The 16,836-nt window shown below is 39.6% G+C and overlaps 1 protein-coding gene across 5 annotated transcripts in view; it reads right to left on the bottom strand.

The window, feature by feature from the left end:
• The window catches only part of RPGR (retinitis pigmentosa GTPase regulator), a 54,783-nt gene that overhangs the window by 13,886 nt on the left and 24,061 nt on the right, over positions 1–16,836 (bottom strand). For 3 of the 5 annotated variants that reach the window (XM_037512532.2, XM_037512535.2, XM_037512534.2), the window contains 4 exons: positions 14,306–15,241; positions 6,564–6,716; positions 4,813–4,870; positions 3,436–3,512 (listed from right to left, as the gene is read on the bottom strand). In XM_037512532.2, coding sequence (XP_037368429.1) covers positions 3,436–3,512; positions 4,813–4,870; positions 6,564–6,716; positions 14,306–15,241 — 1,224 coding nt within the window. The remainder of the gene's footprint in view (positions 1–3,435; positions 3,513–4,812; positions 4,871–6,563; positions 6,717–14,305; positions 15,242–16,836) is intronic. The other 2 variants (XM_037512533.2, XM_037512536.2) reach the window with 2 other exon arrangements.

The raw sequence follows: 16,836 nt of genomic DNA, 5'->3' as shown, positions 1-16,836 counted from the left end.
GTACTGCCAAATGATGGCAGACAGTAGGTAGTCGGATATACGAACTTGCTGCTCAGGGAGGCCTGGGCTATTGCCAGGCAGAATACAGATAATGGCTAAAGAGATGAAATTAGACCCCACAACCCAGAGATCCCAGGCGGGCAGAAGAGAGAGACTAAGAGAGAGTCAAGTGTGAGAGGCAGGCATGGGAAGCCGAGCCGGCACTGAGGGTTGAACTTTGCATGAATAAAATCAGGAAAAAGAGGCAGCTCAGAAGTCAAAGGAGGAAAATGTATCAAGAACGGAGTGGTCAAGAGAGCCACAGCAGAAGAGATTGAAGAAGATGACGACTAAAAATTTACATTTGATGTAAGCCCTTTTGGAGCATTTAGCTAAAAGGAAAATAGGACTCCTAAAGCATGACAACACAAATAAGGTTTTGACAAGATGCCAAAACCAAAGAATCTTGGCCCCTTCATAAATCAACATGGTGTTAATACTAGTAGCATAGCCTTAGCCTTAAAAAATGGAGGTACAGAATGAAAAAAAGTAACCCAGAAAGTTGGAGTCTAGAAAAGGGGTTTATGGCACAGTGGGAGAACTTATATTTCTGCCATTATGAAGGAAGGAATCCACCTCCTAGAAGATTCTCCAACCACACAATACCAACAAATGCTGACTAAGTATAAAAATGTGATTTTTATCATGTGTAGGTAAGCTCAGAAAAAAAATGAAGGGAAATCCTTGTGGGCTAAAAGATGAAGAAGGAGAAAGAAGCATCACAGGTGAGTGAGCACTGAAATGGCAAGTATTGATCTCATAACTTAGACTCCAGGATTTTAAACAGACATGACCCCATGAAATATGGAACACTAGAACCAAGAGCCTGAAACAAAATGGAGGCCCTCCAAGGACTACACCCTTAATGTAAGTCTCCCTACAAATACTGGGAGATAACAAAATAACATGTCTCCTGATCTGGTCTTTGAGTAAAGAAGAACACTGTTTTTCCTAATATGAGGTTGGTGTTCACATTTACATAAAGTTATCTTAATATCAGATAAAATAAACTTTAACATATTTAGGGATATAGGAGTATGCTACAAACAGTAAGATGACAGATATAAACCTAGATGCATCAATAACCAGATTAAATATAAATAACCTAAATGCTACAATTAAAAGGCAGATTTTCAGATCAAAAAGAACAAAATGGGGAGTGCGTCCAATAGACTATGGTGAAGAATTATGGCTGCCTTGGGTGATGGGTGTGGTGTAGCAACATATACCTGAAGGGTGTGATCCTATACCTCTAAATCACACACAATGTTGGAAACCAATGTGATCTCAATAATAAATTAAAAAGCAAGATACAGCTATATGCTGCCTTTATCAAATGTACTTGATATATAAAATCAGAAATGAGCTAAAAGTAAAAGGAGAGAAAAAAATATACCATGATAACCCTATTAAAGAAGAAGCTAGAGTAGTTTTATAATATCCAATCAGGTAGATTTCAGAGCCAAGAATACCACTGGGGATAAAGAAGGCCATTTCATAATGAAAAAGGGGTCAATTATTTAACAGGATATAACAATCTTAAATGTTACTGAACCAAGTAACAGCTTTAAATATGTGAAGTAAAAACTACTAGGAGTATAAACAGAAACAGACAAATCCACAATTACAGTCAGGGCTTATATTAATACCCATCTCTCAAAAATATAACAAAAGATAGTGAATCACGAAGGATAGGGAGGAGCTGAATACTATCATCTAATTGCACCTAATTGACAAGGATGGAATACTTGATCCCAACATTCTTCTCAACCTCCTTCTGCCTCCCGCATGGCATTCCTGCTGCCCTGCCTCCACCCCTCTTGTCCTCCATCCAAATCCTCTGAACCATCTATGAGCAGTGTTGAAAACTGGAGAGCCTGAAAAGTCCCTGAAATTTGATCATGTATTCTAGAATACGCTTGTTCATTGGGTGAGAGTTGCTTCAAATCTTTTTCTTGCCGCTTCACTTTTTTCTTCTGCTAAGGTTCTTATGTCTCCTAACTCCATGACTTTTCATCTTCCTCCCTTATATTTGATTTTCTTCTGTAGACACTTTCCCTAAGCTCTTATAATTAGAACAAGTCTTCATGGGAATGCTATAAAGCATAGGAGAGTATGTGTTAAATGTTCTGTTCTACTAGACAAAGAATCTAAAACTTCCTAATCCTTGGTCAAATGTTCTAATAAAATATGTTAAAATTTGAAGGATAATAAATGCAAAGTGTCCTTTGAGCCCAGTCACAACTCTGCTTTTGGTACAATAATCCAAACATAATTTTTATAAAGGTAAAAATGATCATGGAGTGATTTTTAGTAAAAGATAACACTATGGGGATCTGGGTCAAAATAACTTTAAAATTGCTGAAGTAATTCTGAAGGCTTGCAGAGTGGCACCAACTTTCAGAGAGGGTAAAAGACAGGGCTGCTCCTGCTTTTACCTTCACTCTTCTTCTTTCTTACCCTCTTACAATTTACAACTCATTGCCAACCAAAAATATTTACTGAGAATGTACCAAGTACCAGGACCTAGGCTGAGTTCTAAGGACACACGGGAAAACAAAATAGAAAAGTTTCTGTGTCCAAGGAGCTGATGACCAGTGGGGGGAGAGAGACATAAAGCAAATAAATATACAAATAACTGTAACTGCAAATTGTGATTAACACTAAGAAGGATAAGAAAAGGGTGTTATGTGACGTAATAATGGGACAAAACACTTTACAGAAGTGTTACTGGCCACAAAAGGCCTCTATGTGGAAACGACATTAAAGCTGAGACCTCAAGTTGAAAAACAAGGACTTTACATTTTTCTTTTCTTCCATGTTTGTATTTAACAATTCTACCCTGAAATATTGCCTTGTGATTAAAGAAAGTTCTTCTGCAAATGCAAAATTCACTTACTTCCAAGGAGAAGACATGTATACATCACACTTGAACACTACCAAAACAAGTTAACAGTTGGGAACAAATAAAGTTGCAAGTTGCAGTGTTTCCTAAGCACAATCATCTTTATTTTTTCATTCATCCTCTCTGTTCTTGGCTTTGCCTTACTCTCTTTTAGATATTGATGAGTGTTATACTCTTATCATTTAAACAACAGTTATTTAGTGAATCTTTTATTATATGATGAATCAACATGATGGAATGAATTATTGAAAGGGCTATTAAATTTTGGCAGAGCAGCCAAACACCTAAAGTCCAATAGATAGATAGATAGATAGATAGATAGATAGATAGATAGATAGATAGATAGGCATGTTAAAAATGTGAAATTCTTCACGTCTTGGGGCCAAAAAAACTCCTATTCATGGAGTCAGATGATGCAGGTATCCATACGAAAAGTGAAAAAGAACAATTCAATACTTTGGAGTTAACATTAAAGAATTCATTTCACTTACCATTTTTGACTTTTTTACATTTTCACTCTCTTCTGAGACTTCTGAAGAACCGTTCTTTGCAGACTTGCACATGCGTCCTATAATAGGATATATATTTAGAAACACTTTTTCTAACCAATGAGAAATAGAAAAATCCTTAAGTTTTTAGTGAAACTTTACCAACCCTGTATTATGGAGCAGTAACTACTTAAAGAGCTTACGGCTGGAGTAATGGACAAGGACTACGCTGTGTATTTCCTGAAAAGCTGAATTAAGGCAAAAAGCCCAGAATGAACTGACCAATGTAAATACTTAGAAGACCAGCATCCAAATATAGCTACAAAGCTAACAGTAAATGTCAGGGCAAACTTCTGTAAAATATAAAATGCCTTTAAAAAATTAACCTAGTTATAATTAAATTCTTTGTATTCAAGCATTTCAAGTTAATCCATGTTATTTCTTGCCATTTCAAGTTAATCCATGTTACATAGTTGAAGAATGAGTTTTTAAACTATATTCACGAAGTATATGCATTGTTTTAATTTTATATTATAAACTACTTAAAGTTTACATTTAATTTCTTTTCAACACTTTGGGTTATAGGCTAAGAATATATAAGATGATAAATATCTTAACATTTTGCTTCAAGTATTCTATAACTTACTACTCTTTCTGAAGAAGTTAGGAGGAAAATAGGATTAAGGAAACTATTCCTTCTTCTGCTTAAGTTCAGGTACGATATACACTATTAGAACAATTGCTTCTAATGAGAACTCAATGAAAAAACACTGCGATGTGATGCAGAAATATAATACAGGACTCGTACAGTAAAAAATATAGCTGATTTGGGTATACAAAAGTAGGTCATCTCAAGGGTGATCAGTGTCTCCATTCTGTGACACCTCTTCTCTGACACTAAGAGCTAGGCTCGGGAAAGGACCAAAGCCTTAAGCCTGGGCTTTGAGGGAAATAACAGGATGGACTTCAGTGGCTCTAGGTCAGCCTAGTTACAGGCAATAGTGCAGTGCTCCCAGCGATGAAACTTGAGATCTGAAGTAAAAGCTCAACTTAATAATACTGATTACACAGATGAAAAAAAGTAGTTAAAAAGTTGTCCTAAGCTTCTTAACATTGACATAAAAGCAGCTGTGAGTAATATAAATATTTTTAGGTGAAGAACCTAGGGTGGTTATTGATGAGAACAGAATAAGCTGATTTCACACATTTCATAATTGGCTACAAGGGCCATGTGACAGGAGAAAGTGAGATAGAACACGTGTGGCAGCTATAATTACTCAGTCATAGCATATACATGCGCACATAAATGTAGGTGTTTTGTATGTATGTTAGGTATCTAGCCTTTTTAAACACTTGTTTCTGAAGTAAACATGCTCATACCTTTTGGATTTTCATTGTATTCATGAATGGCCCATTGCTCCGGGTTGACTTTGTTGTCCTATAAACAAAAAAGAAACAATATAATAATAAAAAACGTATTTCTGCTGTATTAAAAAACTTAGCCTTGGTTTTAAGCAGGGCTCCAGAGCTGATCTCTAACTAACAAGCTAAACATGTGACAATTTCTTTACTTTGCTGGACTCTTGTAAAAATGAGTCCAAAATGTAAAATATCTTAGCTTAAAATTGAACGATTAAAAAAATTATATGATTCAAAAATTCCATTCAAGGGCCTCCCTGGTGGCACAGCGGTTGAGCGCTGGGTTGCGAAGCTGCCCACAGCCTTTGCAGCGCCGGTTCGATCCCCGGCTGCTCCCCGGCCACCGGAGGAGGGTCCCACATGGCGCACAGACCTCTCCTGCCACCCGCTGCTCTCCTCAGCAGTGTACTTCGGTCCTTCTGCCTGCTCTGCTCCCTGCTCTGGCTCTGGTGAATTCTCTCACCCTCCCGCACTTCTGACTGTACCCAGTGCATGTATAAACAAACAAACAAACAAACAAACAAATAAAACATGCAAAAAAAAAAAACAAAAACAAAAATTCCATTCAAAAACTCAGGAATACTAATTGGTATATGATGTCAAATGGTGTCAACGTCAAATAGGAGTTTAATGATTTCTAGGTCAAAGAATTTTAGGGACTACCCTAACGGAAACTTATAAATATTTCCAATAAACAATCTTCCTCCTCTTCTGAAAGAAAATGATAACTGTTAGAACATATTTTTTCTCACTGAGAGGAAGGAATCTGGGAAAAAGAGGGAATCAAGAGAGAGAATGACCTCTACAGCACAATTACATGTTATAAATTAAAAATACAACACACACACAAAATACATGTTTTACATGTATATATTCAAATAAAAGGAAAAACATGTTTCAATGACTGTCTATGTCAGGGATGATAAGGACGGGGCTAAAGTAAGTCAACTAGTCGAGAGGAGCTATGCACAGCCCAGTGATGGCAGGTTTCCTTAGCAAGAAGGCATGATTAACTCAGTGTTCTATGCAAGAGACCCAACAAGGGAAGATGAAAATAAATCAATACAGAGTCACTATTTCGGAATAGTGTTAGCAAAGGAATGATTTCAAACTTTCCGTCTGTCTCTTAGCAGGGTTACCCTTACACAAAACCACCAACCAGAAGAGATGTTTCTGACATCCCTTGCTCCACTTTCAGGATGGCTTTCTCTTCCTCAGTAATACCTCCCAGTCCTCCTATGAGTACTTTCTTGTAAACTATTTTTGTGCAGAATGGATCACAGTCTCAAATACTGCTGCAAATGACTTTCATTTGTCTCTATATAAATACCCACATGTATGCACACACACATACCTCCCATTTCTGCCATCAGTACCAGGGCTCCTAACTGCAATTTCATCATTTCAAGGATCCAGTGCTGAACTCTTTGGTTAGTTTCTTAACAGTGTTCTATCCTAGCCTATATCAGCTGATATCACTAATGTAGAGCACAGAAAGAAAGCTGCCAAGAATTGGAGAAAGAGGGCTAGGGACAAAGTGTGTCTGATTCATACATTTCCAAAAGCTTTTCCTACTGCACATGACAAAAGTCAAAAGTCACTCATGGAAGTATTTTTATTCTCAAAAGCAGCTGGAATCTGCCCTCTGTAGGGGAGCAGGGGACCCACATACTTTCTCTTAGGCAGGATCTCAGGACTTAAGCATTTTATACCTTTTCAGTTGTTGGTGGTACCTGTTCAACGGCCTTGCTGTGGTCATCTTCAGGATGTTCATGATCTTTCACAGATTTCTTTTCCTCTTCCAGGTTGTCATCAGTGTCTTCATCTACATTGTCTAGACCCTCATTTTCTGAAAATTCGTTATCCTGTGACAACATTGATAGTTGTCAAGGAAAAGCTAAGATTTTTAGTTTTAAAAACACAGATTTTATACTGCCATCATAAATAATCGACACCATCTCAAAACATTTTGAATTATTAATTCAAATGTTGAAGTCAAAGAAATAAAATACTGTGTAATTCTTGCTGAATAGCCACTTATTATATTGCCAAGGATTTTATGCATGTGGCTCTATGTCAACATTTTAATGATTAGGATTCCAAAATTCTATTAAGCACCTATGGCAAGGTTAAAATGGAAGAAAATTTTGATATTTTTCTGGGCTGTCTCAAAAGAGTGTTTGTTTGTAAAACATTTCAGAGATATTCAAAAGCTTCCTATCTATTGAAGTATTATAGCATAATCTGATCTACATTATATTCCAAAACAGAAATGTAGAATCACTTCAGAAGTACCATTCATTGGTGTTCACTAGAGGTAAGTATAATTTTTATATTCCAGGAAAAAGATAAAGGAACATAGACAGTTTAAATATTTGAGCTTAGTTATTTAAAGCAGAGGGAAAACCAAATAGAGGTGGAACTTGGTCCATCTGGCTCTTGGCCAGCTAATGCAAATTATCTATGGGTTTGATAGACTGATAGTAAATGATGAGATGCTTATTCATTTAGGTGGAAAATATTAAGTTTTGTCTTTATTCTATACTGAGGCTTTTTCTTTCAATTTTATATTTTGAGTGGAATACTATTTATTGTTAGGCTTATTACCAGATTTCCCCCCTATGCTTTTCATTTATTCATGTGCATCACTAAAGGTATAATGGTCCCTACAACAAGGGAGGCAGTAAGTAATCAGTGCCATTCACTGGGGAGAAGAAGGCTTTTTCAAAGCCCACCTTGGCCATATTTGCCTCAGACCATACACACCCTTCACATTCCATTCAATAGCAGAATCTTTGGTGGGTGGTTTGAAAATAATGCCTCTATTAACTCACTTTTTTTTTCTGGCAAAAATACAAAGTGAGAGTTCATGCCAGGGAGAGGATATATTTATATTTATATTTCACACCTTAGTCACAGGTATTAAGTGGCATCCGCAGGCCACAAAGGGTGTGGCCAAATAGCATTCCCACTGAGCACAGACAATCCAGAAGTGAAGCCTTGAGATTTAAAAAGAGTTTCAGAAGTTACTCTGGGAGCACTTGGCTAATCAAAGGTCACGCGGCAGTACACGGAGCGGGGACGTGGGAGACAGGAGCAAGGCAGCTATATCAAAGGACATACTGCTCGCGAGGTTGGATAGGGTTAAGCACAAGGTAGCTACCGCTTATGAAAAACAGCTAAAGCTTCTTTTTCCCACATGATTCCCCCTCTAAGGAACTAATAGTGTATATTAGGCCTAGCCAGATGCACATTATGGGTAACTAAAATTACAGCCTACTTTGGAAAGGAACAGGAAGCAATATTACCGGATTGAAGACTTACGGTTGATAAATGTACACGAATGAAAGGCCAACTAGAAAGAACGGTGCTCCTGAGACAGAATCTCAGACTTGGCCCATCTGTCTCCCAGAAGCAGGGTTGGTGAGCTGTATTCAGGCTAAGTCCTTATGACTTGGAGAGAGCGACTAATCTAGCCCTTGGGTCCCCTTCAATCAACTTAGTTAACTAAGGTATTCATGTAACAGGATAACATGCCATTATAAAAAAGGAACATGGAGTTTCACCTCATTTTAGAAATTAGCAAAAGACATCTCGTTTTTAGTGAACGACAACTACCTCACTGACTTTAAGAAAATTTCTACCAAAGAAGAACTGTTGGAATTATGTCATTTTCTATATTTGAGAAAACGCTTAGAAAAAATGACCTTTTCACTAGAAATCACATCATCTATTTTCACACTTTACACTTATTAAGCACATTTAACATTAATCTACACATTTGAACAACTATGGCACTTACCTTCAAACCGAAACAATTTACGAGTGGTAGAACTACTGTCATTTTATAAAAAGGGGAAAGTTTAAATATATTGTCAGCAGAACCATGTAAGAAAAGACGTAGTCTGGAGAATGGAAACACAATCTCTTGTGTTAGGACCACAGGAAAGAAGTGAATGGGCCTAGCTTGCACAAAAGGACCCTGCTTCACTGGCCAGACACAGCACAGGTAAGATGCAGCCGTTCATCTGGTTGCTTACTTTTCTCATGGAAATAACAAGAAATCAAAGGCTCTTCATGAAGTTCTGGGTTGCTTATGAATACAATTAAACTGCATGATTGAAAAACTCAAGGCTGCTATTAGAAGTCCACATGGGCCTAGTGGCCACCCGGTGAGGGGGTGGATGGGCGATGTCTGGAAGTGGAGTGAAGGGGAGCTGACACTGGGTTTTAATTTGATATAGATGTTGACAGTATCTGCATGCTCAGTTTGTGGAAAATACATCGCGCTATAACTGCATGAGATATGTACTCTTCTGTGCATGTACTAGACTTCAAGAGATTTTATTTACGTTAGAAGGAAAAAAAAAACTATAAAGTATGGAATTTGTGCTGCCATTGAGGCATGCCATAAATCCTGAGAGAGGCATAGAGGATAGAAAATGTTGTCCAAAAAGGTTAATAGAGCATAAAACTGTATCTAAGTCATACCAGGTAGGAAAGCATTTATTTTTAAATCTCAATTTCAGGGTTCTAGGATGAGATTTTATTCTGATGTACCATCATATAGTGTAATAGCAAATACAAATTTAGGAATTTTTTTCCAGAGTAAATCTCCCTTCCTAAATTTAGTATTATGTCAGTTAGTGCTCTAGATCTGATACTTATTTTTCAAAGTCTAGTTCTGATTCCATTTCTTGGCAAAGCAGACTTCCCGGAGCTTATTCTTTGCTGGTAATGTGGGCTCTGCCCCAGCCCTCTGCTGGGCCTCTCTCTCACCCTCCCGTTGCTCCTTGTTTGGCTTGGGCAAGACCTCTCTTCCCTAGAATGGGTTTAAACCACCTCCTTATCATACTGATGGTTCCCTAAATCCCATCTTCAGTTCTGTTCTCTTCTGTTCATAATAGGAAAGCTGTCTCTCATTCAACTCTACGTTTTCAACTATATATGTAAGCTGGTGGTACTCAGCAGTTTCCTCTGAGCTCCAGACCCATACGTGTATCAGCTTGCTGAACATCTGGACTAATAAGTCCCTGTCTCCCTAGAATGGCTTCTACTTCTCTGTTCTCAGTCTTGAGGACTAGCACTCCTTCTACCCAATCTCCAGGCCAGAATCAAAAAGAGTATTTGGCCTTTTCTCTCCCTCCAAGCTACATCTCTTTACTAAGCCCTCCAGTTCTATCCCTAAAAGTCTCTCAATAATCTTTGTGTGCCTGACTCTCTGTCACAACTGTCCTAGCTCTGTCCCTCTCCAGTCTTTGCCTGGTCTATTATAACTGCCTCCTAACTGGTAGCCCTAGCTCTGGTACCATTTCCTTCCAATCCATCCTCCATATTGCTGCCAGAATGAAGTTACAAAAGCCCATGTTTGTGTGGCTTAATTTCCTTTACAAATACATCCTTTGTTTCTCCACCCAGGGACCAAAGGATCCCTGAGGCTGCAGTCAGTCACACTGTACGGCCATGGCTCCCACTGGTCAGAAGCCCAGTCCCCCCCCACCAGCCCCTTCACCTGATTCAGTTCACATTTTCATGACTCAGTTTACATTTTACCATTGTTCCCTGGAAGCACTTTCTTAGCCTTTCTCTGTGGTAGCTGATTTGCTGCTCCTAAAGCACTCTATTGTACCAGTCAATTTTTAGGCCAGTCTATAGAAGTAACTAAGACTTGCTTGAGATCAGAAGCTTTGTCTTATTCTCTGCAAACCCCAGGCACAAAAACATTTTCTTCTTATTAAATAAGGCTTTAATGGAGGAAAGCCAAAGATTTGTACTCAGATCTTTTTTTTTTTTTTTTTAACCTTTGGGCAGTCCTGGCTAAGAACAAGGGGGTGCTGAGAAACAAAAGGACATTGTTAAGCAATAGTTCAGGTAGAGATGCAGGAACTCCTTTTACCTGGTGTTCTTTCAAGAAATCTATACCTACTGAATGTCCCTAGCAGGTAAGAGGGTAACAGGAGGGTGACTGTAAGCAGCCCTCACTTCTTGAGATCCACTTGAGCTGGGGAAGTTTCTGTACTCCTGTTTGGTGCTTGGTACATAAATATTTGTTGAACGAATAATATGTACCAAATACAAAGTTATGTGTGTCAGGTACTGGGCATATCACATTTAATTTCCACAATGGAAAGGAGGGAAAGGAATTACAGCACCTTCCTACCCAGTAGCATTTTATTTTTAATACAGGTGTGATACAGTATGTATCTCTATAGTGAAATAATAGAAAACATCTCAGTGGCACTCACCTTGTGTGCTGCTGGTCAGCAGCAGTGGCTGTTTCTGTGGCACTCCTGTGTGGCTTACCTGAGAGTGTGTTTCTGCCAGAATCCTCACTTGAAACTGTAACTCAATGAATTCTACGTGCACAACTCATACCTGCCTCAGAAATGATCACTGATAAACTACAGGAAAAGCTTGACCAGCTAGTAGATGGGGGCAGTAAAGGAAGAATCAGTTATTCCAATTCGTTTAACTGAGTATTAACTCAGGTCTCAAAATGATTAGGTGGTGTTCTTCTGACCAGAACACCAGATACGTGCATGAAACAGAACTTCTAAAAAAACACAATTTTTTTTTGTCCAAGGAAGTATGAGAAAATGGGTATGAAATGCTGTTTAAAAGTGGTTATTTAGACCAGTTCAAATACCGAAATGGGCATATCTTAAGAACATCACTGTACTATCACTGGCTGATTATGTCCTCAGTGAAGATGACTGTCCAAACCGCTAACATTAGTAACTCGCAGTTTAAAATTTCCTCAATAAAAGAAATTTTTATAAGAAACCCCTCACGTCCCGCTCATGTCCAAGATATGGAAAGGACTACAGAAGGAAATCAGTTGAAAAGGGAGCTATGAATGAACACTCAGATAAAGGAGCTGCATTGAATACATTGAAAATTTTAAGGGAAGATTGAAATTAGTGGAAATCTGGACTCTCTAAAATTCAATATCTATTATTAGTTTCTCTATTTACAAACAAGTGTTGACCTATACAGTTAATTTTTATTTTACTTGAAATATTCTGATAAGCAACCAACAAATAGAATTACCACAGTCACTGAAGAACACGGGTACAGAACAGGTACCAGGAATGAGTTTCCGAGAGCACAGTTGAAGCGCGGAAATGATAGGAGTTTAGAAATACAGAATCATAGAAAACAAGACATATGAAAGCTATCTTTAAGAGTAAAGAACAATATTTTCTAGAAAGGTAGATTAATGTTAAAGTGTAATTTGTCTTCCTTGAAAGAATTAGGTGAAAAACAAACGGGGCTGAGCAGCTCATGTTATGTATCCTGTCAGGAGGAAAGCCCCAAGGGAAGGGGCTATAGTTACCACATCATCCCAGGCACCTTCTTAAAAGTGAGTCCTTCGTTTCAGCTTTAGAATATCCTCTAGTCTTATAAAAACTATTCTATGCGGTAGGCAAATTGTAATCATAGATTAAAAAAAAAATAACGCTAACATATTTATAGGAAAGTAGCGGTTTTTACAGCACTTAAGGATCTGCGCCATTTTAAAAGGGACCAACTAGGAAACACACACCAGTCTTACAGCGGACGTCTAGCCTGCATCCGAAAGCCGTCTTTAATGAGGAATGTAAAATTTTAACTATTTGCGATGACCTTTGGATGGTTTTCCAATTGCACACTTATAATTTGGGGGTGGGGCACATTTACCACTGCCTCAGCCTGTCTTTATCAGGCACTACTGGACCACACATAATCATGACATAAAATCAGTCTTATAAAATGATTATGTGTAAGGTGATCAAATTGGTTGAAATAACCAGGTCAAATTTGAACTTTGTTATTTCAATTCCAAATAATGCGGCAAAACGTTATTCCAGAATGTTTTGGAACCTGGCGGCTGCTTTTCTGAAAGCTGTTTTGCCTGCACTGTCACTTGGCACCTCTGTACTTCATGCTTTCCCCCCTTTCCCTCTGCACCAGCGATGCACTTGTTTTGATAGGCCCTATCATTGCCACACTTCCTGGATGCTTTGACAGCGCTCACCTTCCTGAACTCTAGTCCTGCACCCAGTCTTCCCTGCCCTTCACTCTCCTCAGCGCCCCTCTCCTGCCCACTCCTCTCCTCTTTCTCTTTGTCCTTCCCTTCCTCCTCCTCTTCTCTCCTCCCATTTTCTTCCTCTTCCCTCTCCCCAGCTCCCCAGGCCTCTCTTTCCCTTTCCTTGCCTTCCCTCTCCCCTCCCTCCAGTCCTGCCTCCCACTCCCCTTCTCCTGCTCCTTTTCCCCTTCTCCTTTCTCCACTTCCCACGCCCCTGCTCTCTTCCCTCCTTCCCTTCTTCCCCTTCCCCCGCTTCCTCTACTCCTTCCTCCTCCCCCTGGTCCCCTTCTTCTTCCCCCTCCTCCCCCTGGTCCCCTTCTTCTTCCTCCTCCTCCTCCCCCTGGTCCTTCTTCTTCCTCCTCCCCCTCCCTGGTCCCCTTCTTCTTCCTCCTCCTCCTCTCCCTGGTCCCCTTCCTCCTCCTCCTCCTCTCCCTGGTCCCCTTCTTCTTCCTCCTCCTCCTCCTCCTCTCCCTGGTCCCCTTCTTCTTCCTCCTCCTCCTCCCCTGGTCCCCTTCTTCTTCCTCCTCCTCCTCCCCCTGGTCCCCTTCTTCTTCCTCCCCTCCTCCCCTGGTCCCCTCTTCTTCCCCCTCCTCCCCCTGGTCCCCTTCTTCTTCCTCCTCCTCCCCCTGGTCCCCTTCTTCCTCCTCCTCCTCCTCCTCTCCCTGGTCCCCTTCTTCTTCCTCCTCCTCCCCCCTGGTCCCCTTCTTCTTCCTCCTCCTCCTCCTCCCCCTGGTCCCCTTCTTCTTCCTCCTCCTCCCCCTGGTCCCCTTCTTCTCCCTCCTCTTCCCCTTGGTCCCCCTTTTCTTCCCCTTTCCCCTCTTCTTCCTCCCCCTCTCCCTCATTTTCCCCTTCTCCCTCCTCCTCTTCCTCCTCTCCTTCCTCCTCTTTCTCTCCTTCCTCCCCTTCCACCTCCCTTTCCTCTTCTGCTTCTTCCTCTTTCCCTTCGCCTATATCCTCCCTTTTCTTCTTCTCCCCCCTGTCCTTCCTCTCGTCCTTCTCCCTTTTCCCTCTGTCCCCCCTCCTCCCCTTCCTGTTCTCTGTCTCCCTCCCCCTTTTCCTCTTCGCTCCCCTTGCCCGCATCTATGGCCTCCTCTCCCTGTCCATCACGGTCTCCTTGCTCCTCCCCTTCTCCTTCCTCCATCCCTTTGTCTCTTCCTTCCTGATGGTCTGGTTCCTTTTCCTTTTGCTCCAGATCTTTTTCCTCATCTAGATCTTGCTCTCCCTTACCTGGGCTCTCCATTTCTGCTCCCCTCTTGCCTTCACCTCCTCCCCCTTCTCGCTCTGCCTCTGTTCTACTCCTGAATTACCTTCTTTCCAGATGCCCCCGCCTCCACTCTCAGGCACATCATTAGCCTCCCCCACTAACTTTCCCTCGCCTTCACTCACCTCTGCTCTGTCTGTAAGGTCATCTGCCAGGATCTCTACTTCCTTCTCTTTTCCTTCAGGCTCCTCCATATTTGCCTCTATCTCATGCTCCTCTATTCCACTTGCTTCTGAATCCTCTGTTCCTTCCTGCTCCTCTGGAATCTCTGATAAGCGGTCACACTTAGTATCATATTTTGCCAGGAACTTGTACATTTTGTGTTCAGGCTCTTCCTCATGTCCATGTTCAATAAAATATCTGCTATACCACAAGATCGGGTCAATGTCCACATCATCGTCCTCCTTCTCTCCACTACTAAATTCTACCGAGTCAGGTAGCTCGAAGGCATCAGCTGTACCCTGCTGACTTTCACCGTCCCAGTAACACTCTGGCTCCTCTACAGATTCGCTTTCACTGTCAAAGAACCGATCTTCCTTTTTTCGTCTACGTTCCTTAATCAAATCTTTATTTTCTTCATCTTCAAAATTCACATTTCTATTTGGTGATTTGTCAAAAAATGTATCAGTATTTTTAAAACTCCTTTCCCTCTGTCTCACGTTCTTCAGACCTGCCATCTCCTCCAGCACTGTTTCCTTCTCATAGTCTATTTCTTCTGCTTCTGAAAACCTCTCACTGCATCTTTTACTACTTTGGTTTACTATTTCCTTACTACTGAGTGGATAAAGGTTATATCTACTTGGACATCTAAATAATCCTCTTTGAAAATTCCCTGGACAGATGTTGGCCTGAGGTGCAGGCTGGCCTGACTCATTACCTACGTCCTCATCTGAAAATGTTTCCAGAGTCACAGCTTCTTGTGCCATGTACATTCCTTTTGCCAAAAGCTGGTTATATGCTTTCCCTTCTTTCAGTTTTTGAGACATCTCTTCACATTCATTACTATCATCGCTTTCAGAAAGAGCTGTACACTGCTTCAGTTGCTCAATTGTTCCTTGTTTCTGTAAATTTTTTGAAGTAATTGTCATGCTACTATTAGTTAGCAAGGTAACTTATCTACTAAATACTTGTAAGTTTCATTAGGAGGATAAAAATATCCAGTGTTACCAGACATTTTACTAAGTCTATGGTCTATTTTGATTCAGTAACATGTTTAATTTTCAAATTCTTACCAGCTGCCTTAATTTTGTCATTACTAACAGTACCATCAATATTTATTCTCTGTCCTTTTGCTTAATCTGAATCAATCTTTAAATACATTGCATTTCCAAACAGATTTTGCAAAATACTGTTAAAAAACATATGTCTCTTGAATACAGTGCAGTTCAGGTTTTTTTTCTATCTTCCTTAGCACTTGTCAAATTCTGATATTTTGATTCCATGAATATTTCAAAATTAAAGAAATGAAGATGTGAAATTTGTACAAATGGGAAAAGTAAATAGCTTATTTCTAGGCGAATAAAAACTAAAATGAAAACTGGAAATGAACTTTTAAAAATCTACATACTAAATAATGTGTATATTTTTCTTTTTAAAACAAAATCTTCACATTTCTGACCCTCTTCCTTTTATTCATTATATTCTTTAATTGTAATAATTTTCATAAAACCACTTTCTACACAGAAAAAGTGCTAAAGGTAAAAAGTAGGAGTTTTTAGAAAAATTATGGAATTTAGCACTGAGAATTAAATGAAATATTAAGACCATTTAGGTCAAACTGTTGAGCTAAAACCTACAAGCTAATGAACTTAAATATTTGACAAAGTGGGTCTCTACATAGTAAAACCTCACTAAGACAACTTTTATAAATTGTGATGGGTGTTTGGCCTAAGAATAAGTCACATTTTGCTACAGAAATGATTAAGACATACAGGTTAAAAAATTAATATATAGAAATATAGCATTTTTTCATTCTCTAAGATAGGCCTGGCAAGGCCTCTACTTAAAAAGGGCAATGTAAAGTATACATATATATCAGTTTTATTAGCAACATGCTCTAACCAACTGAGCTAACTGGCGACCCTATATATATCAGTTTTAAAGGAAGTGATTTTCCTTTCTGTTTGTTCTAGGTTCTATTCTTTAAAAAGTCACAATTCTTTCAAGAGCCTAAGAAACAGAGGTCAGTTGTCAGAATTGAATCCTAAAATTACAAGCCTTTATTTCCCTAGTATGGTAAAGCTGCACAGAAGGGGCAGAGGCCAGGATCTAAAGAAAGAGGAAGGAAAGACAGGGGAAGATGGCTGCTTAACAGTATAGTCAGTTAAGCAGTCAACATTTACTGAGCTTCCACAACTGTGTTTAGGAGAACAGCTTTTCCATATTCGAAAGGAATGGTGTTTTTCACCATGGCTCACAGTAAAATGTAGATAAGACTAATGAGGACTGGCACTAAATTTTTATAACTTAGCTAGATTCTCTTGCATTTCAGTGACTTTGATTTTAAGGCTTTCTGGCTTAGCAATCTGGCAAAGGCACAAGAAATTATGTTAAATGTTTTCTATAGCCTTCTTCCCTCAATTTATATTCATCCAATTTATTTTCCTAATCTCCAAACCCCTCATCCTTTCACCCCACTAGTCCTTAAAGCCAGAAA

This window comes from Talpa occidentalis, unplaced genomic scaffold (assembly GCF_014898055.3).
Source record: "Talpa occidentalis isolate TD23 unplaced genomic scaffold, MPIMG_talOcc4v2.1 talOcc4.15, whole genome shotgun sequence".
Taxonomy (NCBI): Eukaryota; Metazoa; Chordata; class Mammalia; order Eulipotyphla; family Talpidae; genus Talpa; species Talpa occidentalis.
This window is presented reverse-complemented; position numbering and strand designations above follow the sequence as displayed.